At 37.1% G+C, this 27,947-nt stretch overlaps 1 protein-coding gene across 2 annotated transcripts; it reads left to right on the top strand.

The window, feature by feature from the left end:
• Nucleotides 1–131: 131 nt before the first annotated feature.
• On the top strand, nt 132–27,947 carry FGL1 (fibrinogen like 1). Of its 2 annotated transcripts, none has more exons than XM_061371285.1 (8): nt 132–268; nt 9,905–9,980; nt 15,553–15,733; nt 19,043–19,202; nt 21,187–21,284; nt 22,140–22,228; nt 22,787–22,974; nt 27,393–27,947. In XM_061371285.1, exons 2-8 carry the CDS (start codon nt 9,915–9,917, stop codon nt 27,550–27,552), a joined length of 942 nt encoding a protein of 313 aa, XP_061227269.1. In that variant the 5' UTR covers nt 132–268; nt 9,905–9,914; the 3' UTR covers nt 27,553–27,947. The 2 variants fall into 2 exon arrangements, with proteins under 2 accessions (XP_061227269.1, XP_061227265.1); XM_061371281.1 differs by lacking the exon at nt 132–268 and adding an exon at nt 5,370–5,515.

The following is a 27,947-nucleotide window of genomic DNA, read 5'->3' as shown; positions in this document are numbered from 1 at the left end:
CTTAAACACTGCTAGGATGGGGCAGCCACAGCTTCTCTGGGCAACTTGTGCCAGTGTCTTACTGTCCTTGTGAAGAACTTCTTCCTAATACTTAAATCTATCTTGTTTCATCTTAAACCCACCTCTCCTTGTCCCATCACTACACACTCTTGTAAGAAGTCCCTCTCCTTCAGAGCAGCATCAATTTCCAGAGTCTGTTTCTGTCTGCATTTGGTTTCCTATAAGAAGTAACAGGTGTATATGCAGCGGTGAAAAGGTGGAAATCATTGTAAGCCTATCTAGCTTTTTTTTCCTTTTTCTGCAGTGCCATTATTTGTGTTTTGATACTTCCTTTAGGGCTTGGAGATTATGGCTATAGGTTCTCTAAGCTTTCATTTGGGAAAATACTAGGAAAATTTAGAGGATTTGGCATTTTAAAAACAGTTGTCGGTAATAGTCATGCTGTGCTTTACTGTTATGTTCTGATCATCCAGTTGTTCCAGGCAGGTGAACTTAGTATTCAGTAGAAGTTCCTGTTGTTAGGCCTCAAGAGCTGGACTTGGGTAATATACTCAGGACTTTGAAGTTTTGATTCTATAAGGCTGATAATAATTTCTGTTTCTTGCATTTGAAGAGATTGTCCCTTGTTGTCAGAATAGGAAAAATAAGTTATCATTTTCAGCATTTCCATTACATTGAGTTTCTAAAGCAGAAGTATTAAATATTCACATAGGCCTCAAAATTCATCCTGGGTGAAAAACATTCTACTGGTACTACATGGAAATGTAGTTAATCTGCATGTCCCCCATATTAGTACTCATACCAATGTATTTTGCTCCACCAAAAAAAATAAATGACATATTGATCTTTTTCAATGAGACATTAATCTGTCTGAAATTTAGAAAGGAATGAAATGATTGGAAAACCTGTGAAATAAAAAATATTTAAATAAAAATATTATTGTTTTCACTAGCAGATACCCCTGTATCAAGGGAAATGTTCTGGACAATCTGTAGCATGTGAAAGAGGTGAGCGTAAGACTACCTGTTATAGCAGCATTTTTGTCCCATTTCTACTATGGGCTACATGACTTTATATCCATAATTGAAACTGCTTCGAAAGCAATCTGCAACAACTTGATGGAAGATCTTTATGTATTGAATATATATTATTAATTTCTCCTGAAATTCTGCAGCTAGTAAAGAAGTTAATTTATCAGCTTTTAAAATCATACTTCTAAATAATGGTTTTTTTAATCCTAGTCTGATTATTCAGCACCATATTGGCAATGTTGCTGTTTGTAGGATGCTTTATATTGTCACAGTGGCATACCTCCCACTGCCCGGCAGAGGGAGGCAGAATTTAAGAGAAAATAGAGCCTTAATGCAATGATTATCATTATTTTTGTTGTGGTGGTTTATTCTTGAAGTACAGCTCCCTCATTCCTATCATTTCCTGTAGGGCAAAAAGAAAAAAACCACACAACAAATAAAAAAAAAGCAAAAATATAACGAGTTATTAAGGAAAAACAGTAAGTTAAATAGGTTTCAGTGTGTTTTAGTAACGATGTTTTTACCATGGTCCCCAATATGTCATAACAGCATATTTTCCTTACCACAGGTTGTCATATATTGGTAGCATGTCTCCCACAGAAGCTTACAGCTCCGTTACTCTGATTCCTGCTTCACATTTGCAGGTTGATTTTTGTCTTCTTAATTTCTGTCCTTCTTCTGGAATTTGCAAACTTGTTTTTGGAAAAAAAAAAAAAAAGTTCTAAGGAAATAAGGACCCTCAAAGCCATTTTTCACTTGGGATAGGGACTGAAAAAAGATACAATGAGTATTTAGAAATCATGGACTGCACTTCAAGAAGCATTATTTCCAGTAGGTGATTCTCCACTACTATTATAAGATAACATCTCAGGATTTGGTGATGACTGTGAGCCAAAACTAATTTGGCTTAAAGAATGTCTTGTTTAAATAAAACAAAATTAAAAAAAATCTTTTGGGGGAATTCCTATATCAACGCTAATGAGCCTCTAGATTGACAGTAGCTAATTCCTCCTACAAAGATCTCTGTTGTAAGTGCTTCCATCAGCAGACATAATAATGAATGCACCCTCACAAAAACTGAATGGATTATTTTTGAGATAGCCCAATTCAATTAGGATTGAAAGCTATGTCAGAGACATGATGAATTTTTCCTTGTGCGTCTGCTGGCTGTATCTTGTTAATTTTACTTTATTATTCCAGAGTGAAAGGAAAGAAAGCAAACAAAATAATGCAAGTAAGGACTAGAAACAAGAAGTGAAGAATTAGTTTTACTGAGAGAGAAGAGAGATGATGAATAGGTGGGAGAGAAATTTTAAAGGCCCTGGAATAAAGGCGCTAATTAATAGGGCATTCAGTTCAAATAGCAATTGTACTCTTTTTTGCTGATTTTGTGACAGAGCTTTTTGCTACAAAAATGAAACTGGTCGAATATGATTACCATGATATGGCTACACAGTGGCTATCAGGCTACTATAATAAAGGTAGTTTTCCTTTCTTTGTGTTATATTGGATCCAAAAGATCTTTTAAGTCATTAACAAAGAGTCTTGAGTTGATTTATACAGGAATATAAAGTGTCCACTTACCCCCATGGGATCTGATAATAAATTAAACAGGTGTAGGGCACAGGCACAGGCATTTAAGAGCCAAAAGCGAAGCATTAGGCTGGTCAAGGATTAGCCAGTTCTCTACCAGTGAAGAAGAAAGCATTTTTTGATGATCCACTCAAGCATAATAGCCATCAGAGCAATAAAGGAAACAAGACTAACTGGGAGACAGGTATTAGCTAACCTGGTCAGACCCCAGAAAAGCACACTAACCTCAGCTGAATAATGGACAGGTTCATGTTCTCTTGTCACTTGCACTAAGATCTTGAGCAAGTCGCTTGCTTGCCATATACCTTTCCTTACAACACAGTTTAACTAATGTTTTTTATGATCTTGGGGTTAATGAATAGAAGACAAATGTCAGCAATGGAACTTTTTGTGATAATTTTCTAAAAAAAAAAATTACTCTGGGCCTTCACCAAATGCACCATTTCTCTCTATTCTGCAATGGGAGATTTGTACAGATGAGGATATTTTTTAGATCTTTAACTTCTGTAATGTGTTCCATCTATGCTAGTAGTACTGTCTTTGCTAGCATCTACTGAAAAAGATGGGAAGGACTGCTTGGTTTGTATTTCTAATAAGAACTAAGGAGGAGATAAAATAAAGTCCAATTTCTAATACGAACTGGGGAGGAGATAAAATAAAGTCCAAAATAAAGTCCAAAAAGATAAAATAAAGTCAAAAAAATGCTGATCATATCATCCATGGTAATGAAGGTATGTTTCTGATTTTGTTATCATATATCTGAAATGACAGATTGTGAAATAACTGAAATAACTAAATGATGCACCTGTTTCTTAGATTAATACTAAAAAATTAGGTGAATCACTTAAAACCTGGATATTACACCCCCTTGTTGTGGGGAAAGAGCTTGCGTGCCCTTGTGAGGTTGGGAGCTATGCTGGTGGTGGCATATGCCTCCAGTAGGGTCTCCCATGCCAGACAGGTCTCAACTGAAGGGTCAGACAAAGTGCGTCCATGGGCAGGATGGGCTCACTAGCCTTTGGGCAACCATCCTAGGAGAAGGACAACTCTAACTTCAAACCCGGGCAGATGGAGCTCATATAGCCCTGTAAGGCCATCCATCTAAGAGGATACTCTAATCAAACCTATGACCTGAGGACTTCGCTGTCACCATCCAAGCTCGCTAGACCCTGGCAGATAAACCTCAGGTGTAAAGGGTGGGGCCAGTTCTGCGCATGCTGTGTCTCACCTAAAAAATCCACTGTGCAGGCCTGAAGGGTTTACCCACACTTGCAAAGCCCTGTAGCGACACCCGCCTATACCACCCAAGGAGACCTTTCGTTGTGCTTTTTGCAGCCAGATTTGCCTATCCCACATTGGCCTTTTTAGTCATCAGCGCACTTGTAGTAAGTGTGGGTAAAGCCATTCCCAAATCTTCATTTGCGAAGTCAAGCCATGATGATGATTGTTACATATTACATCCATATACCAATGTATTTATATAGTAGGTGAAATCTTCATAAGTTTATAGATGGACTTCTTGAATAACGCAAACCTGTGACTTGACACTGTATATAACTCTTGAATCACAGCCATACATTTTAGCCATCTAGTCTTTGTTTAAAGACTTCAAGTAATGGACACTCTACTTATAACCCTCAATAAGTTGTTTAAATGGTTAATAAATCCAAGTTTAAAATGCCATGCTTTTTTTCAACTTTCTAAATTCAGAGCCTCCTTACTGAGTAACAGTTGGTTAAGAGTCATGCAATGAACACACATCTCCCTCCATGCAAAAGGCATTCACCGTAGCAAGATTTGCAGTAAAAATTTCTTGATGATTTCAAATTTTCAATGACTCTTAGTGTATGTTACTTCTGAGAAACTTACTGATACTATTAAATATTTGAAATGTAAAATATAAAGTTAATTTGTTGATGTAATTAGTAAAGAGAAATACTGCCAGGTGAACAGATTCCAAATATTACACCAGAAATTATTCAGAGGAAGTGTGCAACAAGTATTAGTTTTCAAAATAAATTGATGGTGTGAATAATTTTATTATTATTATTATATTGTGGAATGTAAAACTTCTTTTACTGCTTTTGTTCAGTTCATTTCTTCCAGAAGCATTCCTTTAAGTATACTCATTTATTGAACTTTTGGGGAAGAACCAACAGAGAAGGAGGGCAAACACGCAAAACAAATTCCATTCCTCGATGTATTCATAGAATCATAGAATAGTTAGGGTTGGAAAGGACCTTAAGATCATCAAGTTCCAAAAAGCTTAAATAGAAAGTCTAGCCAAGTCACTGAGATCATGTGCTTCTGAGTGCTTTCCAGTTCAGCTAAAAAATACGGACTTACATCAAACAAGATTTTTGTCCTTTTTTTCTCGTTCACTTTGGCTTTCTCTCGGTTACTTTGTTGGGTATTTTTTAGCAGATTCATTGTTATTTTGTTACCTTTAACATGTGACTTCTAGTCTGAGTGATTATGTTTTGTTTGTAAATCAGCTGGGTCAGTTAGACTTTCTGTATACGTCTAGAACCTGAGAGATTTAGACTGTGATTCAGGAAAGCGCTAGAGTATATAGCTGAGTATGATGCTGAGAGCAATTTCCTGGATCAGAACAGTAAAAAGGAATGGATGTTCCTTTGTTATTTTTGGTCTATTTTTATTTCAGAAATGTTGTGTTAGGCACAGAATTATTGTCGTCTTCTTATGTTGCAATTTAGTCTTGATAACTGCAACTTCTCAGAAACATTCCTACACGGTGACTCATAGCAGATGTAAGCCTCAACTCTACAGAATTTAATAGCAAAAACAATCACAGCCTGGGAAGGGCTCTGGAATTATTTGCATCAGCTTAAGAAGATTTATCAACTTTGAGTTCTGTCCAGAGGGAAAAGGTAAACATTTTAGGTACCTAGGGGCAGGTAGGAGGAAGGTAGAATAAAATTTGGGGAAACTGCTGTAGTTACAGTTTAAAAGCAGTGTGTTTTTGAAGACTGTATACCCTGTGCAATGTTGCTAACGACATATGAATGTTTTAGCAGGTTCTAGCTGTTTTGCTACTATATCTAGTTAGTAAACCTCATACTAAAATTTGTAGTTTTAAAATTTATAGTAATGTTTGCGTGTATGAACAAGGCTGCTATTTAAGCCTAAAGTAGATCAAATCATGATTTGAATTTAGGGGGAATATGAAGATAGGATTATCCGAGTAGCCTGTAAAGAAAGCCCTGGCATAGAGAAAGAAAAAGGTACCTTTCTAGAATTTTTATTCCATAGCTTTGGAGAAATCTTTCTGCACAGCTGTGCAAGTGCACATTGCAGGTGTAATCTTTGAATAGTAAATGACAGTAAATGGGTAAAATTTCAAGGTTTCAAAAGAGTTGTTCTGAAACTTCAATACTATTAAAACAGAAAGGGGTTCCTAACTGCAAAGGGTTTGTGTTTTCAGCCTGAAAATATTACAGTAAGTTTATCTTGCTTGATGATGATGTGTGATAATTAATCCACATGTCTACTGTCTGAGAGGAAGATTTTCCTGGAAAGGGTTCTACTCTGCACAGGTTTTGTTTTGTTAAACCAGCACAGGTGTTATTACAAAAGTCTTGTAAGTCTCTCAGGACTTATTAACTCTTTGCATTCCTAGCATCAACAACACACATATATTTGCTAAACTAAACAATTGTATTCACCTGTGACATGGATTAAGATACATAATTATTTTGCAGTTTTGGGGGTGAATGCTTTTATTGCTTTGTGTGTGAATATCAACGACTGTATTCTCTCCCTACTTTAATCTTTCTTTGAACAGAACTTCAGATTTATATATTACCAAAGAGCATGGATGCACACTCTCAGAGAACTGTCTTTTCAGAAACTTTTAGTAGAAATGTGGAAAACTAAGTAAACAGGTACCTATGGTGATTCAAGACTGAACCTGTTGATTCAGTTAGTATGTGCAAAGCATTTTGAACATATATGGGGCTTGACCCTATTTATTGCTTTATTATCACTGTAGGGTTGACCACTCAGTGAATCTCATGTCACTGCATCTGTGGGATCAGATAAACTCTGGGAATTTATACCTCCTGAGAAATTGGCTCAAAGGTACTGTCCTCTACCTTACCAGCTGTCTCTGCTGGACAATCACAGAAGCAGAGAAACATTGTTAGGTCAGCCACTTTCAGAGCTTGAATTTTCATGTCTTCTCCAACTCTTCTTGATCTTTCTTCTCTTTTGGGGGGACAACGGCCCTTGTTTCTACTGAACCCAGGACACAGGTCCACTCTGGAGCTCTCAGTGTTCCTTCTGTTTCAGTGTCATCCGTGTTTCTGATGTAGAGGTCTGCCAAATTGAACTCTTGGCTTGGTTACTCCTTCTTTATACGCCTTTTAATTCTCTTATGATCATAGCGAACTTATATTTTGAGGGACTACAGGCTCAATAATTCATCTTGAGTTTACTGTTCAACTTATTTTCTCAGAAATTAAACTCCAGGATGAAAATATATAGAGCAATATATTTAAATAATCACATTTAAAATTTTATTTGTGAGACTTTTGAGCATATCTTAGTTCAGTGCTAGATCTGATTGATACATGTGAAGTTGTCTCCCAAATCCAGCCCTCCTGAAGTTCACTACGAAAGGATCATGCTTTAGAAAGAGGCAGCCTTTAAATAGAAGAATGACTTCATCTGAAGATGACAAACCAAACCAACTGTACACACTCTACACTTCTCACTCTACCCTGCGTTCCTTTTGTGCAGCTTGCTCATAGTAGTTCACAGATGCTGCAAGGGATGTGATCTGCCTTGATTGTGACAGATAGTCTTCTATTTATATTCTTTTTATACTAAGATAAATTTCACTGAACAGTATGCAAGATTCACTTGGTAGTCTATTTAAAAAAAGTATACTGTAGTTGTAAAGCTGTACAAACCTTTTATGACTGATTGTGGTATTCAGACACTCGGTCAGTGAAATCATGATAGAACAGTTTGAATATTAAGACTAATGTGAGGAAGATGGGGCTTTTATAATGAAAATAACAGAGAATGAAGCAGAACAGTTAAATATTGCTCCTCCGGTGAAAAAAAAATAAATTGTCCCCTCTCTCCTAGAAAACATATTTAGATATGCATGGAGCTGGGACAGTGATTATCAGATATAGACCATTTGCAGGTTGTCCAGGTAGTTCAGTCACTCCTCTCACTGACAGTGTCATTACAACAGATGGCAACAGCCGCTTTCAAAACGGTGGTGGCTGCATTACCCATAATTAATACTGTTGCAATACTGCTGTAAGGTGAAAGCACATGTTTTATCATGATGGAAACCTCCAAAACCTAAATTAATAACAGAATACAATGCCAGACAATTCTTGCAGATCCTGACCCACATCATTTTTTAAGCCTGAAATTCATAGGATTCACCACTTCAAACAGTAGCAGAACTTGTTGCATTCAAGTATGGTAAAGCTTCTAATTCAAACGATAAAACATTTATTTGGTTAGCATAAAGGACAGCTTACAACCCAAAATTCATAAATTTTATGTCACAGGAATAACTTAGTCTAAGATTTTCAGTTCACACTTTATAAACAAGAAACATTTTATGGGTAATTTTTAATGGATTCCTTCAGAATCCTTAGTGATAGACATCTGCTTAGTATAGTGCTTTGCAGCTTAATGGTAGATGTTGCATATGTCCAAAATGCTTAGAAAACCCTTCTGAAGCTGTCTGTAATATGAGTCAGTGCATACAGAGTACGCAACAGCATACCTTGTGTCTGCATCAGTCCAGTGCAAGAGCTTTATACAGATATACTTGGGCCTCACAACTCTATGCTTTCATATATAAAGTTTTCAAACCAGCAAAACTCAAAAGTAAAAGTAAACCAAATGTTGCTTACTTAAATAAATGCAATTTAAAAAAACATCCCTAGTATTTTATTAGTAGGTGTTGAAAACCTGAAATTAGGCTGGTCTGTAATTTGTACACTTGCAGGACTTTTTCAGAGGTTGGTGAAAATAGAATTGGACTTATCGCAGAATCATAGAATGGTTTGGGTTGGAAAGGATCTTAGAATCATCTACTTGCAACCCCCCTGCCGTGAGCAGCTACACCTCACACTAGGCCAATTCTATAGGAACTTAAAAATATACTTCACATAAGCACCTTGCTTGTCTTTGTACAGTAAAAAGCAGAGTCTGCCGAAGTTCCACTGGTGTTTTATGTTAATTCCTGTAGAAACATGAATGGTAATTTCCATAAAGTTTATGTTTCAATATGCACATACTGGCATTGAATCATTAATCTCTATTAAAGGTCTTATACTTTGTCTAACCACAAATGTTGTAACATGTAGTTAGTTGATTCAGTTTAGTAAGCAGAAAAAGCAGAGTGGACACATATTTCTGGTTTAAAATGGTGTTGACATATGCTAAATGAAAATACTGTAAGTTAAAAAGAAAACCCCAAACGTTCCTCAATTGATAGCTTGCAGCAGTTTACCTAATCTATTTAGAATTGGTTCATGTATAGTATATGTAAGTATTTTAGTGATTGGGGGCCTTGCTTTCTCATCTGTGAGATGAAAAGCACACATCTACCTTACATAAAATTGTGATATTGTGTTAATGTTTGCAAGGCAGTAAGTTACAATGGTGATCTTTTGGTCATATAAAATAATTTTCATATGAAATAATGGGATTTAAAGTGCTGTGGGTTATACAGGACAAAATATGCATAGCTGTCAGTTGAAAGATGTTAGAATGAAAGCTAGTAACTATTACTCATTTTCCCTAAAATTGCTCTTTGACAGTAAAATCTCCATCCTCTCCTGGTGCACAAAAGTTGCACAAAACTTTAGTTCAAGTACAGTTAGCCCAATTCAACTTTTAATTACTTGAATATAACAGAGAACTTTCTCACAATTTCAAAGGACCAACAAGGAGTATTGCCCTGCTTTTCAGAGCATTTTAAAATGCTATTTTTCTTTTATCTCATTTTGTAATAAAATGCATGGGTTTGAATCTTGAATAGGTGCCCTAAAATATATGGGGAGCTCTGCTACAAAGTAGCCTAAAAAGATAAATTGTTTCTACTGAAAATTTTGGAGTTCTACTTAATGAGGCTGTTTTCAACATTTATAATGAAGCCTAAGTAAACATATTTACAACATGTAAGAAACTAATTATTTCAAATAAAATATAGATGTCCAGTGTAAATGTTTAGTTTTAATGTGTAAGTTAACTAGTATTTCCTTTGTTCTTCTACTTCACAGCTTCCAAAGAATGAAGATACTGATAATGATTGATTTTGTCCTTGCAGCTAACTTCATGGGTGCCATTGGCAGCTCTGTAAGTTCCAGTAATTAAATTTGCCTATAGAGTTTCTTCTAAATCTTTCATACCGTGTCCTCCATAGTGCTTACAATGTATCTCAGCTATGTGAGATGGTAGAACCTTTGGTGAAAAAGATCAGAATTCAGACCAAAACTGAAAGACTGGAGAAATAACCTCAGATGGTGTTCAGTGGGGACAAGTTTCTAGTAAGGAAAGGGGAAACAAATGCACAACATACAGTGGAAGATAAATGACTGGGTAGTAGCCCTGAAGAAAATAAGCCAGCCAGTTTGTTATGGGATCCAACATGAATTAGAAGGCAATGGAATATCTTTGCTAAAAAAGGTATCATATGATGCATTAACAGGTATATTGTATAAGGCACACAAGAGAGTTATACTACCACTCATGGGTAATGCTAACTCAGAATAACACCTTTAGTTTTGACCAGTATACTTACAGGAAGGCAGAACCCTGGAACTCCTAAAGCAGTAGCTACAGCAGTAGTATTTCTGGTCATTGGCGCTCAGGATGAAGAATGTTTCTATCCTTTTCTGTCTTGTCCACTTGCCATACAACTTTTTCTCAAGATCCACAGCTTCATATTCTTACTTATTCCCATGTTACTATGTTATAATTCACACTCAGAAACAACAATCAAAACACCTTCACATCTAACTCTCAAAACCTTCTGCTATGGATTCTGATCTCCAACAAAAACCCTAACGCAATCCCACTTACTCCACTGCTTAAAATACTTCTAACCTCACCAGCCCTGTACTGCCTGTGTTGGCTGTCTTTCCTAGTTTGGTATTCTGTTTCTAGCTAGCAAGGACCTGGGAGATTGAATTCTTGATTCATAACTGCCTAGCTGGAAGTGGTTGCTGAATTTACAACTAATTGAGCATCATTGTGTCTTACATTATCTTATGGAAGCACTTTGTTCAGGTAAGTATCTCCACAGGGGCAGAATAGGAAACACCTGCCTCTAATCACTCCTGCTCAGTGAAGAAGAAGGTTACTAAATTTTATAGAAGCCTATTAGGAAAAAGGCATTGCAATGAAATGCATTTGCTTGATTTTAATTTTTCAGTTGGAATGTTCTGTGCTTTAGCTGGCCCTATGACTAAAAACTGGGAATAATCTGAAGTTTACCTCTTAAATTTTCACATTGTAATCTCACTGAAACACTAATCTCAATAGAGATTTTTTGGACCTCATTTAAAGTCTAAAAATATAAGAAATCTTCAAGTAAAAAAAATAAATTTATAGTTTTCATAAAGTATTCTGAGTGTAATTTACAGCATCAATTTTAATGCAAAGTCACTAGCTGCTAAATAATTCACACAATAATATAGTAAAATTGTGAATGCACATTAACTACAGCAGCTGGTTAAATATGTCCAAGAATAGGGCTGTCAGCAGTTGTTGGATAATTGCTTCTCAATGTGTAGTACAAACAGTTGCTTCACTGAAACAGACAGAACAGGTTATGTTCAGTCTGGTTTCAGTCAGTGGGCACTACTGTCCACTGGAGACAGCAACAATCAGATTCCCATTTTATTGAGTATTTCAATATTGTACTAGTTTAACTTTGGTTCATATCTAACAAAAGGAAGAGCAATATGTTACAGGTGCTGACTCTCATAACTCTAAGATATGTTTTGCTTTAATATTACTCTAGCTGTGCACTGGTTTAGCTCCAAAGACTTTAAAAGAGTTATCCTGATAAAAAGTATAGTAGTACATTAAAAGAACAGTCTGGTAGCCTGCAGACTTCAGATCAAGCTGCATTGTTCCACGCTGAAAGTACACAGCTAGCTTGGGATTGTCCCATGGGAAAAATAGGTGTGGAATTCCAAATACAAGAATTGTGGATTTGCTGTGCTGCAAAGTATAATGGGATTTGTCTGGAGCTGACAAAGATAAATGAGGAGGTTGATGTCAGGGAAAGCAAAGTACTAGATACCAGTGCTTTTCATAAGTAGGTTACTTTCAAAATGTTTTCTCTGTTCAGTTGTTCCTTTCTTACAGTGTAGCTATTCAGTATGGTTAGTGATTTTTTTATTGTCACTTACTATTTACCAGCACTGTAAGCTTAAATTCTTTTCATCAGGAAATTGTAGCTGTATTACTGTTCACTACATAATTGTCTGTGAAGTAGATGAGAATCAGCTCAGTGACACTTTTGCATTTTCATGAATTAATTCACAATTCACAATAAGTAAAGAAAAAAGAAAAAAATCAATTTAAAATGCAAAGTTAAGAATAATATTTAGAGACATAGCCCATTGCAGACTTGTTTTTTATGTGGTTCAGAGGAAAGGACCTTTTATAGTGGTATATGAAGTAGTGTCATACTGTGTTTAGAGAGCAAGTTTTCCTAAGGTACAATTGTAGCTTTTGAGAAGTTCTGTGCTTCTGCTGTATAATTTAATCACAGCAAGAAAAATGGCTTTTAACAGTATGAAAGGGTGAATTGATAGATGCTTTTCACTTACACCCGAAAGAAACACACTTACCTGCATGTAGCTGCCTCTGAAATGCTCAGGCTCGTGCCCTCTCCAAACTGATCTCTTTGTGGCTCAGACCTTGCCATGTGTTAAAGAGACTACGCAACTGAAGTTTTGTCCATGAAATTTCTAGGGCTTGGTGATACGGGCCACCATTTCCAGGATCACACAGTTCTTTCCTATTGTATTTTACCATGTTCTCCAAAGTTGAGAGTCCTGAGTTAAGACTGATAAAGGCTAACCTTCTCCATAAACACTGCAGTAAGACTAGTAAGTGTGGCATGATGGCTTCTTTAGCAATCTTAACTTTATATTATTAGGATTACTATTTGGTCTAACTGTTAATATGGGATTTTTGACAGCTTTACGTCTATTAGCTCATCAGTGAGAGCCTGGAATTATTTTTTTTACTAGTATTTATTAACTCTTTCTCAACCTACCTGTGCATCTCTCCAGTTCTCCATAGTTTTATGTATGCACTTGGGACTAGTCAGCAAATTTGCAGAGACCTGTCAATGAAGCCTCTTCTAATTTCCCAGTTCAACTCAGCTTTTGTGAAGGGTTTATGTGAAGTTGCAGATACAAACTGAGACAAACACTCTGGAAAGACTATGTAATACTGCATCCTTTCTTTGTAATATGGAACATATCACACATTGACCAGTGCTGATGGTCAAATAACATTTCTCTAAGCCACTGTAGCAGGTTTGTCTCTGTATGTGCATGTATTTTAAGCACTTTCTCTTCTCTCACTTCCTGATGGAAGAAAAGGAGGGTATGTTAGGGATCTAGTATATCTATCAACAACTGGAAAAGATTTTCAAGGGAGTATTCTTAAATAAGATAGGACTAGACGGATATTAGGTCATTGCCTGCATTGTTCATTCTTCTAAGGGTGCTAGTGTTTGGTAAACATGCCTCTTATTTCACAGCGCCTCCTTGTGGCGTCTCAGGAACTAGTAGCAAACAGTTGGAGTCTGCAGACAAACGAACTGTCAAAGCAGCCTAACATGGGCAGCACAAACCCAGGGGGGCAGTTGAATATTTTCCTCTCAAACAGGTCACTGACAAACTGCTTAGTCCTTCCACATGTGTATTCCCCAGTCTTTTATTTTACCATGTGTTAGATTGCAGCTAAGTATGAATTAAAGCAAGCGTCTGATAGACTTCAGAAATACAGCAGAGGCCTATATTCAGGATTGTTATGCAAAAGCCCAATCATCAAAATTTTCAATGTGACTAAATATGGAACGTGATGGTTAGGAACCATTTTACTCATGGACATAGATTATTTAATCTTAATTTTTTTTTCTAGTTCCTTTGTCTATTTGATGGAAGTGAATTGCACCCTCTCTGGTGAAAAAGCAAAGGGGTCTGCAATACTTACTTCTACCAGAAATAACCATAGTCATGACACAGTTTATATGGATGTTTCTTGACAGTAGCAGAAGTTCCTCTGCTTCTTCACTAGTACCCTAAATGAATTATGAAAAAAATCTGCATGTGATAGAGTTATAAAAGGCAGATTCTATTAGATGTTAGTTTAATTCAGAAAGTTTTCCCTTGGAGTTGTGGTGAATGGTACCACAAGGAAGTCAGTCTACCCAGAACTGTGACTGTGCTGCATAGAAACTTACAGAATGGTATCTGTTTTTCAGATAGAAGAAAAAACAATATCACTGCAGCAAGAAAGTGACACAAAACATTTTAGTGAGAGTGTTCATGGAAAATAGGTGAAGCCTGAGCTTGATGCAAATGGAAGTATGCAGATACCACTGGAGGTGCATGTCAGTATGCTACTTCAGGTCTTGCTAGTTCAGTGCCATAGGGCAATGGTCTAAGATATCAGCTTTTCTGTATGAATGGAAAATGTTAGAGGTCTACATCCTTAGCTCATGTAAATAATGTTGCCCTATGAATAAGGTTGTACCAATTTAGACCTACTGCATACTTGATCTTGCATATCAGATTTCCAAAAGGTTGACCTTTGATTTTGCTTTTAAAGTGCTAGTTGTGCTCTTGTGCAAGCACTGTAACTACTAAACTCAGTTTGCTCATATAAAATTGCAGACACAATGCCACTGATACAAAACCTCATGGCACATTTGTACAGTGTGTCATAAAACTCCAAAGGCTTTTTTGTCTATGTTGAAATCAAATTTGTGTAGCATCTGTTTGAAGCTGTACAGGCTACAGGCTATTTTAATTTAAGCTCCCTAGATCGGGTTCTGTTCACTTTGGCTGTTTTACCATAGTCATTAATCTAAACCAAATTATTTATTGCTCTGTGTACAATCAGCGTGTCAGCATTTGGAAGAGTTATTCCAACTCTCTTGTCATGTATCTGTATTTGCACTAGGGTAAAATGAGGGCTAGGTGTCACCATATAAGAATCACCACATTTCTCATCCACTCTGCATGGCAAAATTAAGTGTACAAGTCACAGCAAAATAGAGACTTTGAGTGTTTATTTTTTACATTTCATATGTATTTGCAGCTTCTTAGGGAGTATTTCTTTTATCATGCCAAAAAATGAGCTTGAAACTGTACAGTGTTTACGTTGGAAATGTTAAGATTTTTATCATAAGTAGTGTGTAATCTAAAAGCATTTGAAAAATGCACAGTGAATTTGGAAATGTGTATGGACTATATTTCTTTAAAACTCTGGCATTTTAGAACCTTTAATGTTAGTAGCAAGGCCTCACTGAATAGTAAATCTCTGTATATGGCAGGCAATGGAAAATAAGCAATCTTTATGGTGGGGTCTATACTATAGTGCTTTTCCCTAAAGTCCCCTCTTCATGTTTGCCGTGAGAGCTGGTAATTGTAGCTATTAAAGAGAAGGTTTCTCTTTGCAAAGCAGGCATATGTTTGGGCACTGTAATACACAAAATAATATTAAATAGAGGTAGCAATTGAGGCAGAGGACAACATAGTGTCTCCAGGAAATTGTGAGCAAATATTTTTTTCAAGTTAAATTTTATTTATGGGTTGGTTGGTTGTTTATTTTTGTGTCACATGTTAAATGTAACAAAAATTGTTGATTTTACAGTAAAGTATGTTTTCCTCTCTAGGATCTACAGAACTGTTTTCAAGAGCAGATACGACTTCAGGGGCAGGTTAGGCTTCTGGAACATCGTGTGAAACAGCAGCAGCTAAAAATTATACAGCTTTTAGAGAAGAAAGAGATTCAGTACGGTGACAGAGGAGATGAAAAGAGTGTCATTGACTTGGGAGGAAAAAGACAGTATTCAGGTTAGAAATGAAGCTATTCTTTTCATTTCCATTCATTGTAATGATACCCAGAAGCTTTAGCACAATTAGGCCCATTGATTTATTGTTTCAGAAGCTCACAGAAAATTGTTTGTTTAAAACAGTGTTCAGCTTTTACTCAGGCCTGCTGCCACAGGGAAAAATTGTTAATGTCACATGGTATAAATTAAATCAGGATTTAAGTGGTTTATTGGTTTGTTAATAACATATAATTCAAAAACAGCCAGTAAATCATAGAATCATAGAATCATAGAATAGTTAGGGTTGGAAAGGACCTTAAGGTCATCAAGTTCCAACCCCCCTGCCATGGGCAGGGACACCTCACTGTAAACCATATTACCCAAGGCCTCGTCCAACCTGGCCTTGAACACTGCCAGGGATGGAGCATTCACAACCTCCCTGGACAACCTATTCCAGTGCCTCACTACCCTAACAGGAAAGAATTCCTCCTTATATCCAATCTAAACTTCCCCTGTTTAAGTTTGAACCCATTACCCCTTGTCCTACCACTATAGTCCCTAATGAAGAGTCGATCCCCAGCATCCCTATATGCCCCCTTCAGGTACTGGAGGGCTGCTATGAGGTCTCCACGCAGCCTTCTCTTCTCCAGGCTGAACAGCCCCAACTTTCTCAGGCGATCTTCATATAATAGGTTCAGAACAAATATCGGCAATTCAACAGATAAAAGCCAACAACAGATACATATGAAATGTTAATATACAGTTACAGATTTCTAAACACCCCTTGACTAATCTCCAGAACTTCTGACCCACAGGGTCAGTTCACATTCACACATTCACAGCATGGCATGGGTTAAAAGTACACCCTGACTGTTCCAACCTCTAAAGTCCCTGTGACATCCTAACACACGCAAGCCTGGCATAATGACATCTGCATCTTGTTTTAGTAATATTCTGTATGTTGCACCATTTTGACTGAGTTAAGTTCAGGTCAGGACATCACAGCTTTTAAAATATTGGTTTTAAGTTGTTTTTGTAATCTCACCAGCATTCTGGTGGTGATCCAGTCCCTCTACAGTGGAAGCAGGCTAAGTGTGTTAGCTCCTAGGAGCTGGAGTGAGGCCCAATCTCTTAAAATAATAAAATACCATGCAAACCAACGGTTGGATTGAAAATACAATTTGGGGGGTGGATTCTTGGGATGGTATTTGTTTCTAGTTGTCCAGTGCTAGAAAGCCTAAACTTCCGTGATTTTTAATAGTCTTGTTTGAATATACTTGTGTTTATGCTGGTGGAAGAAATCACAAGATATAACAAGGCATCGAATTTAAGAAAGCAGCATTAAAATGAAATTGAAAGCAGTTATAAGTCTGACTTTAAATTTTAGCTGTATATTTATTTATATTCAGCACCCTGGAATTCTTTCGTTATTATGGCTGATTCATTTGTTAGTGGAAAAGATTATTAAAACCACATTTAGGTGGAAGGTATTTGTCCTTTCTTAGCATTTGCTTCAGTTTATTTTCTCAAGATGTGATTCTAAATAACAGATCTAATTTGTTCCAGTTTCTGTTGTGGGGTTGGTTTTTTCTCAATTTTTTTACTTTCCCTGTTGGTACTGCAGTATTTAATTTGAACTGCTGTAGCATTTTAATGTCAACAGAGCTGGGTAATTTGAAGTTAGATAATAAGGGAGAAATTCCACACTATATACACCTGCTAAAGAATAAAATATGCTCAAGTGTTTTGCTAATCTACAAGAAAATAGTGGACAGGAAAAGCTGTTTTTTTATAAGCCAATCAAACATTCTCTGGAAAGACAGCTTAGCTATCATTTAAATTCTGTTTTCCATTGAAGTTTATTCAAATCTTAACATAGCTGGTTTTTTTTCAATATGAAGTGTTTATTTTCTATGTCTAATCTTCACTGACATTTTCACTGAGAAGAAATATAATAGTACAGAAAGTTCCAAACTGGCCTTGAAGTTCAGCCAACATGCTCATAAATGTTTCAGGGAAAATCTTACAGTTATTCAGCCCTACCTTTGCCAGGAAAAACAGAAATGTTGAAAATGATACATCTTTCCTGTATGACTGCTTGATGGTAGATTACATATAAACAAAGAACTCCTTTCATTTCTTAACTCCTAGAGGAAAATAATATAAGATTATACAATTACATTGCTGTTATATTTTCATGAGCTCTGAATTTTGTCATTGCTGTAAATGCTGGTTAGCCACTAACACCAATGCAGACTAGACTGTAAATGGTATCAAGCCAAAGTGATATCATTTTACACATATATAGCATTTTTTAGAATCACAGAATAGTCAGGGTTGGAAAGGACCTTAAGATCATCTAGTTCCAACCCTCCTGCCATGGGCAGGGACACCTCACACTAAATCATGCCACCCAAGGCTCTGTCCAGCCTGGCCTTGAACACTGCCAGGTATGGAGCATTCACAGCTTCCTTGGGCAACCCATTCCAGTGCCTCACCACCCTCACAGTAAAGAATTTCTTCCTTATATCCAATCTAAACTTTCCCTGTTTAAGGTTTAGGCCGTTACCCCTTGTCCTATCACTACAGTCCCTAATGAAGAGTCCATCCCCAGCATCCCTATAGCCCCCCTTCTGATACTGGAAGGCTGTTATGAGGTTTCCACACAGCCTTCTCTTCTCCAGGCTGAACAGCCCCAACTTTCTCAGCCGATCTTCATACGGGAGTTGCTCCAGCCCCCTGATCATCCTCGTGGTCATCCTCTTGACTTGTTCCAACAGGTCCATGTCCTTTTTATGTTGGGGATTGTCTTCTACATATTTTTGCACCTGTTTGGTACAGAAGTATGAGATCCAGCAATTGTTTGCCTTTTCTAACACTGGTGATTCCATGTTTTTAGTTTCAGTAGTTCTCCTGCGGACTTTCTGGAAATAGAAGTACGTGTTTGTTTTTAAAGGTTACCGTGTGTTTTATATGTAGATAGATTATATGGTTGTAACAGGATTCTAGTGTGGATGATACCATTGTAAATGAAAAGTGACACCACTTAAACCAGAGGAATGATTTTGCCAGTCAGATACAAATAAGAATAATATTTTATGGTAGAAAAAGATTCTTTTAAAGAAATGCCGAAATAATTACAGCTCAGTAAAGATTTAAACCAACACAAATACAAGAAAATGCCCACAAGTCATAAAAAGATGTTTGCAGAAATATTTCCTTTGTATTAGCTTGGTTTGTATGTGACTATTTCATGACATGACTTGATTTCTGATTTTGCCAGTAAGCATAGGAGTAAAAAACCTGTGTCCAATGAATGTTTTGTGAACAGATTGTGCAGAAATCTACAATGATGGCCATAAGCAAAGTGGATTTTATAAGATGAAACCTATCCAGAGTCCTACTGAATTCCTTGCCTTCTGTGACATGTCTGAAGGGGGTGGTTGGACTGTTTTTCAGAGACGTTCTGATGGCAGCCAGAATTTTGACAGGTAGGTACCAGACTTGGTCATTAAAATTGGAAACAAAGTGGAGAAACATTCAATGAGATGGAGCCAAGTCAAATCTTAACTTTATAATTGTTGTTATCCCAGATAAAAGTGAGGAATGGTTATTTTGTGGGACAGTCTCCAGATGAGGTACCACTTCTGGCTCTGGCACTCTTCTGGCAGACATCTCTTCTAGTCTTTTTCTGATAGCTTGAACATTTTACATGATGACACTTCAGTGTTAAATGCATTAATAATTGTTGGAGCACAAATTCTTACTAACAAAAGACTACCTTGTCTTTTGTAAATAGTAAAAATGTAAGCAGTCTGCTTGAACCAAAATACCATCAGCAAACAAGTTTGAGAGAAACCCCCCACAGAGTCTTTTGTAGCTCATGATAAAATGCCTTCAGGAAAGCTATGATGGGTGACACTCTCCTTGCCTTTGCCAAAATTCAAGCATTTTGGAGAATGTCCAGAAGTGAATTTTTTTGTTCTGTGAGACTTGAATATAAAGCTCTACAAATATTTACAGATATTAGAAGCAACAAGAATGTTTTTAGAACCTCTGCTTTGCTCAGTTTGATTCTCATGTATCTGCATCCTTCTGTGGATTTGTGTCTTACCTGTGTTTATGATTACTCCAACTGACTTTACAATACCCTTATAAAATAAAGAAGCAATCCCCAGAGAGGATGAAATACTTCAATCCAGCCAAGAAAACTTTGCTATTCTTATCTCATAAAATATAGACAGACAAGCTACAGAAGCAGTCTGTAGCATTTTACAATTGTTACAGCCACACACCACCCATTCTCCCTTGCCAGAGACTGCCAGCTATTAAAGTCACAGAGACTGCTTTCTCTTATGACTGCATGTGCACAGCATAATACTTTCACCCACTACTTGAAGAATACTTCCCCTCCCTCAAGGAAACAGATCATATTTTTGTCCCCATTAAGAACATGTCATGAAAGCAAAACCACTGAGAAACTGTTTCAAAGCCAGTGTTGACAGGGAAAAGGTCCAATGTTTTCAGTATACACATTAATTCTTGAAACTATGCACCAGTGTTAAAGTTCAAAAATTGTTAAATCTGTCAGTAAGTCCAAGCTGGAAATAGCTAATATCTCAATTTAAAAAGTTATATATCCAGCTACAGGGATTTCACGTTTTAATAACATCATGGAAAATAAAGAAACTGCATTTGTGGTAAACCTACACATCCACTTCAATCCCCTGGATGTAACCAGGAAAAATATTTTCTCTTCAGGGAAATTGTGCTATGCCAGAGATTGGACTGAGCTAATGTGTTTTCTTCTGGTTTTAAAAATCTGTTAATCTTCAGACTGGGATTCAGTCTTTCACATGTGAAAAATAGAAATAATTCTGTGAAGATCAACAATGTAAATAAGATATTAATATCTAAAATATTTGTTTATTAATGTTCCGATATATAATAAACCTCTAGAGTTCAGCAGAGATGATCAAGGGCTGCAGCGCTTGCCCTGTGAGGACAGACTGAGGCTTGTTCAGCTTGGGAAAGAGGCAGCTTCAAAAGAACCTAATAGTAGCCTGCCTGTACCTACAAGGAGGTCACTAAGAAAGCAGAGCAGTTTGAGAGCTTATTGGGTAAACAGTCTCTTCAGAGTGATGTCTGGTGGGAGGATGAGAAACAAAGTACATAAGCTGAAACAAGAGAAGTTCTGGATATAAGGAAAACCTTTTTTGCCCTGAGAACACTCATCAGGTTGCCCAAAGAGGATGTGCAGTCTCCATCCTTGGAGGTTTTCAAGACCTGAATGGACAAGCCCTTGAGCAGCCTGGTCTGATCTCATGGCTGACTGACTTGAGCAGGAAATCGGACTAGATTACATCCTGAGGTTTCTTCCAATTGGAATTATTCTGTGGTCTATGATTGTATGATAAAATAAACGTTCAAGAAAACTTGGGGGTTTTGTAAATTAGTGGCTTATATTCTTTTCAGAGACTGGACTGACTATGAAGAAGGATTTGGAAATTTTGTTTCAAAAAATGGTGAATATTGGCTTGGAAATAAAAATCTTCATTATTTGACTAATCAAGGTAAGACTTGTATTGTAACAATTTGTCTTCTCTTGTAACAATTGTCTTCTCTTGTTTCTGTTTCTCTGCTCTTTCCAGGCCATTTTTTGTTACCTGTTTTCTTTGCACAAATCCTGAATTCTGTTGTTAGTCTGCATGGACTTCCGCATGTTTCAGAACAAAACACATTTGAATATAAGTTTGTTTTATAACAGAAGGTTCAAAACTGACATTGGGCCACTGTCATGCAGAGAGCCCCAGCAAAACAGGAGGTGGTAGATAGGAGTATATCTTAAAAGAATTCTCTTTACCCACTTCACAGTCAGCATCACTAACAGTCCAGAGCCAGGCAAGTATGCTGTACCAATTCATTTAGTCAGGGCTTTACACAGCTGCATAGGCTATTACATGAAGGTAAATCTGAGGCTAATTCTAGAAAGCTATTTCCATCTTTCTAATAGCCACTCAATCTAAGATAACTTCTGCTTTGCTGTAGGATACACCAAATACAAAACTTACACATTAACTTAGCCAGCTAATTATATGGAAATCAGTGCCACCAGGATGCAGTCCTAGTTTAACTTTTATCTTAAGTGTATAAAAATCTAATTTTCTTAGGATTTTTTGTTTTCTAAACTTGAAAATCTGTATTGGAATAAGTCTAAAATGTTCTAAGCTGAATCAGGTGAATAAAGACAAGATATGCTTTAATATGCATGAAGAAAGAAGATAAACCCCCATAAAATATGCTGTGATGTGATAAGATTCATGATAAATGCCTAGTTAGTATATTAATCTTCTACTATAATACTGTGTTCTAAAAAGTAGTGAGGTGGAATAGTTTAACCAAAATAATTTGTCTTGTTATTTCTTAAGGGAACTATACTTTAAGAATTGATCTGACTGATTTTGAAGGAGAACGGCGGTTTGCACAATATGCAAGATTCAGAGTTGCAGGTGAAGAGGTAATAAAATGCTAAGTAGTGACTAGAGGGTTTAATGAAAATGTGGATTCTGTAGACAGACAATAGACATACAGGTTCCCTAATATTTGTAAAGGCTTGTGTAGAACCTTATCATATTTTCCTTCTTGAATATGCTTGGAATTTTCAAATATATAATAACAGTGATTTACTTTGCTACATCAGTTTCACACTTACTGTAAGATGTATGAATTATTTCATTTTAGCAGCCATGGATTAAAACAAGGTTTTCTATTTTTGTCAGTATCACCAACAGTAATGGTACATGATGTTCTGGTTTGTTAACATGTACTACAAATTAACACTAAGGTTGTTTTTTAGTATGTCATTTATGCACATAATAAATGTGCTTACCCCAGAAAGCATCTTTACAACCCTCCATTATCGAGTACACGGTGTGCAAGTGGCATGACGTTTCTGAGCATAAAAATAGTAGCAAATGGAATAGATTAGTTTCCCTTTGTGGTTTCACACTCTGACATGCTAAAGGTTAAAGACATATTGGCATTTTTTTTTCCTTTCTTTTTCACATTTTATTAGTATTCTTATGAGATGAATTGTGGTGAATACTCTGGTACAGCTGGTGATTCTCTTACTGGTGGATTTCATCCTGAAGTAAAATGGTGGGCTGATCATCGAGGAATGAAATTCAGTACTAGAGACAGGGATAATGACAACTATGAAGGGAACTGTGCTGAAGAGGAAAATGCTGGCTGGTGGTTTAACAGGTATTTTGATTTTATATTAATATAGGATTGACAATTATTCTGCTTCATGTGTATTCATGCAGTAATAACTTATGGTAGAAGACAGGACTGGCATTGTTTATTGTATTTGCAATCTGCCCTTGACCCCTAGCAGAAATCTCAGTGCTGGTTAGACTGAGGCTCACCTTAGAAGGACAGCACCTACCACGCAGCTCAAGCTGGTCTGCGATAAAACTATTTGCCATAGATTTTAGTCATCTTTTTTATCAGGGAATAAGGAGAAGACAATTCTGCCCCTTTAACCATTTTGTACACAAGTAGGTCAGATGCATCCCTGTTGTACTTTTGCATTTCTCCTGTATTGCACTAGAGCAGATGTGGCAGTACCACAGAATATCTGATAAGTTAAGCTAGCGCTGGGTTATTAAGCCTCATTTTTTCACCTCAGTTCACAGCGTCTTGCTCTTGTTATTCCTTCAGTATCAAGATGGGAATGTGTCCAATCAGTTTCTGTCAGGGAGCACGGATGAACTGAAAGGAACATTTTTTTAAACAGGGTTCAGTAAAGGAATTTTTAAATCCTACTTACATGAAAAATACCAACTCAAAAAGAAAGGATAAACCTGGTAGCCTTAGCACTGTCTATATAGACATCTATGTTCTTTCCCTTAATTCTTCAGATAACAATAGCCATGAAGAGAAACTATGCAATCTAGCTGTGTAATACAGCGATTTCAAACACAAGAAAGCATACTAGTCTCTCATGGTGATCTCAGTTCACTTGGCAAGAGCTGCCATGCTGGATCAACTCTATTGTTTCTCTGTTGTGTCATCCTTTATTTCTGTTTTTTAATTCCTCATTTTCCAGATGCTGTTTCTGTAAGTCATCTGTGACCATTGTAGCTGATACGATGTAGCCATTAACTCAAGGTTTCATAATTAATACTTAATACATTTTAATATATTTGCATGGATAAGGGGTCAGCAGAATGTTTGAGACATATGGAAAAACTCACATGTAGACAAAGTTTTTTGCAGTTCTCACAAAAGCTAAGACATAAAAGGGAAAGGCAACTGTGCTGGAGGTCCTTTTCCCATGAAATCGTAACTTTTGTGGATTTAGAGGAATACATAGACCTCAAGGAGCGTAAAACTCTGATACCATGCCATGGAGTTGATTAAGAGTGAATCACCAATGAGTGTTAGTCAACTGCATATTTTTTTGATATTTCAAAAACTTTTTTGTTATTGTGTAATATTGGATTGGTCTGGGCAAAAGAATGACCCTTTTGCAAAAGTAATTGTATGGCAGACTTGACAGTTATTAATACCTTGTAGTTGGTGCTGCATAACTGCTAAAGATAGCTGGCTCCTGCTTAGGCTAGTTCCTACTATGGCTGTGTAGCTCATGCTCTTAAAGTGACAGTCTATCTGGATAATGAAAATTAATCACTAATAGCAATTGATTCCACTGCCTCGCTACAGACTTTTTTATGTTAAGCCTAGCATCAGACTGAATACTGCAAAATACTAGAAAATTTCAGTATCCTTAAATCCTATCCAAAAGAACAATATTGGCAGAGAAAGGAAAGCTTTCAGAACATGTATTTGTCATGCACAGATTAGCAAACCTAGAAGGAATTAGTGCTCTCGGCTGGTTTGTATAGGAGCTCCCAGCTATGAAGGAATGTCTTATAGCCAGCTCTGTGCTATCTGGACTAACAAAACACAGAAACGCCCAGATAATATGAATACCAAGGGATGTGACACAAGTGAGGCCACATGGAGGCAGCTTAAGTCTTGCCCCAGCTCAGCACTTGTCTTCCTGGATTTCTGCAGAAAAATGGCATTCTTTTTTAAGCAAAGCTGTAGAAGAGATTTTCAACTTGGGTGCAAATCCACGGAGCTGGGTTCACTCTGGTACTATGCTCAGGTGACAAGCTTTCTTGCATCCAGGGCATTGCAAAGGTCAGTAGGTTCATAGCTAGTAAAAGAAGAGCTAACAAGGCTAGTGGACATGAGCTTATTCTCTCCCCAGCATTCCCAATTTTAGTTAGATCATGCATGGGTGATCATGGTGGATTTGCCAGGCATCACGCTGGGGCTATAGGTCTCACCAACTCAGGCTTCTTGCCTCACCAATCATCCTGGCATAGCTACATCCTTGTGGGGCCATACTGGAGCCAGTAAGAGCAGGCAGAATTCAAACGATTCTTCAGAAATCCAACTCTATCTTCCTGCATCTGTCATACAGTTAGTATGTAAGTTAGATTGAATGTTCATAGATAATTGAGAGTTGACTGTAGTTCTGAAACTATTGCAGTGAAGTTTTTTAGTTTAAAACTAAGACTATCAGGAAGACAAGGAGCACCACAGGCTAACCTTAGGGAGCTTATTGATTTGTGAATGACTGTTGCTTCATAATATAGTTGACCAGCAGGTCGAAGGAGGTGATCTCGCCCCTTTATTCTGCTCTCGTGAGACCTCACTTGCAGTACTGTGTGCAGTTCTGGTGTCCTCAACATAAAAAGGACATGGAGCTGTCGGAACAAGTCCAGAGGAGGGCCACGAGGATGATCAGGGGACTGGAGCACCTCCCATATGAAGACAGGCTGAGAAAGTTGGGGCTGTTCAGCCTGGAGAAGAGAAGGCTGCGTGGAGACCTCATAGCAGCCTTCCAGTATCTGAAGGGGGCCTATAGGGATGCTGGGGATGGACTCTTCATTAGGGACTGTAGTGATAGGACAAGGGGTAATGGGTTCAAACTTAAACAGGGGAAGTTTAGATTGGATATAAGGAGGAAATTCTTTCCTGTTAGGGTGGTGAGGCACTGGAATAGGTTGCCCAAGGAGGTTGTGAATGCTCCATCCCTGGCAGTATTCAAGGCTAGGTTGGACGAAGCCTTGGGTAATATGGTTTAGAGCGAGGTGTCCCTGCCCATGGCAGGAGGGTTGGAACTTGATGATCTTAAGGTCCTTTCCAACCCTAACTATTCTATGATTCTATGCCAGTTGTTTCCTTAGTATGTTCAGTTACTTCAGGCAGAATCCAGTTGGTTACAGAAAACCATGCCTCCCAGCACTAATTAAGAATTGTTACTGGCTCATGTTGCTGTTGACAAAATCATGTTTTGCTTGCTTCCATTAAAGGAACTAAAAGGAGGGGTTCAGTTGATCTAGATACCTCTTAGCAATTATGATTCTTCCAATGAAATAGTGGTTTGATTCATTTTGATAGAGTCCCTGCTCAGCGCTGAATTTGTATGGCTACAAGGATTATGTCAGCTCTGATACAAGTTTGTCATTCTTAAAACCAAAGTCACTTTTGATACCTGTGGTTTATATGCTTTCAACTAACACATCATCAAAATTGAGCTTAGAAACTGTGAGCTATAAATAAGCATATATATATATGAGAATTTTCCTGTGAGGCTTTCATGACATTTTTATTTCAGTTCTCAAAAACTGTTGTTAATGAAATGTAAGCAAAGAGACTAAGATTTGCCAGTAATAATATCCATAAGTTTAATTTAGGCTGTTTTCTGTTTGCATATTTTCTGAAGTATACTTTTGAAATACAGCATGGTGCTCGACAGCTAGATATTAACAGCACTTACAACAAAATAATGAATTGGCAGATAAACCAAGCCAATTCATTGCAGTGTGCTGCAGAAGAAACAGCTATTTTGCTCTCCATATGGTCACATAAGGATCCAAGCTTTCCTGTGGAATCCAAATGTGTATCAAGATGGTGCTGGTGCCTAATTAAGCCTTTTGGGTTTTGCTAGGGAATTTGTGGGGTTTTATTTATTTGTTTTACCACTTCAGTTAATAAATTGTAACAGCATTTCTTCAGTGTATTAAAGAAACCCTTTCCCCTTCCCCCCAGGTATTTTTGTATAGTCAAATAAAATGCTAGCTCTGATGAGCCAGTGATGTGGTATACATATGTTTAATTAGCTGACAGATTTAATCTATTTGTATACAGAAGTCCACAGATGAATAGGCAAATTGATGGTAATATTCAGGGTTTTGTCACACAAAACACCATGTGGGGTAACTGCAAAACAGAACAACAAAAAGCAGAACAGCATTTCTTTCCCAGAATTTTGTGTGGTGCATGCCCTGCTGCCACCCATGACCTGAAAAAATCTGGACTAATTCTCCACTGAAACAGATTAGCAGGCAGAACTCAGAGAGCTAGTAATACCAGGAAACATGTGGAAAGAACAAAAAGAACTTTTGTTTCAAAGAAACTAATAAGAGCGCTTGCAGTATGCCCTAATTGAGCTGTTACTGTTTAGGTGAAGTCCCCAAATGCAAATGTTTGCAGCTGCCAAACTAGGCTGTTATCAACATAGCAAAATATTTGACTCGCAAAGAAACGATAAATGCAACTTTTTGAAGGCTTTATTTCTGTTTTCCTTTACTTTCCACCAGGTGTCATTCTGCCAACTTGAACGGTTTGTACTACAAGGGTCCCTATACTGCAAAGACAGACAACGGGATCGTTTGGTATGCTTGGCATGGGTGGTGGTATTCTCTGAAATCTGTTGTCATGAAGGTCAGACCAGCAGACTTTGAACCTAATATTGTTTAAGTGTTTTATTAAAACAATTTATCTGGCTAATCTTTCAGGGAGTAAGTCCAAATTAAAACAGATGGGCAAGTTTTTGCTTCTGATCTATGCATATATAAATCTGGAATAATTTCTCTGTAACCACTAGTTTTAGGAGATGTAAATGAGAAGAAAATATGGCTTATAAATCTGTATATGAATACTTACACTACTGTGTGTACAGGCTTTTTTGAAAAAGGCAGACATTCACCTAGGAATAAGGACATCATCAACATGGAGAATTTTTAGCTTCTGCAGTAACTAAAAATCCTTTCACCTTCAAATAAAACAGTATTGTCACAGTGTTGACTCAAAAATTAAAATGAATTGTACTTATTACAACAAAAAACTATTTAAGTGTAAGGCTGGTTTACTCA

This window comes from Neopsephotus bourkii, unplaced genomic scaffold (genome assembly GCF_033783945.1).
Source record: "Neopsephotus bourkii isolate Nb327-2 ecotype Australia unplaced genomic scaffold, CSIRO-AGI_Nbou_v1 NB_168, whole genome shotgun sequence".
NCBI classification, from domain to species: domain Eukaryota; kingdom Metazoa; phylum Chordata; class Aves; order Psittaciformes; family Psittacidae; genus Neopsephotus; species Neopsephotus bourkii.
This window is presented reverse-complemented; position numbering and strand designations above follow the sequence as displayed.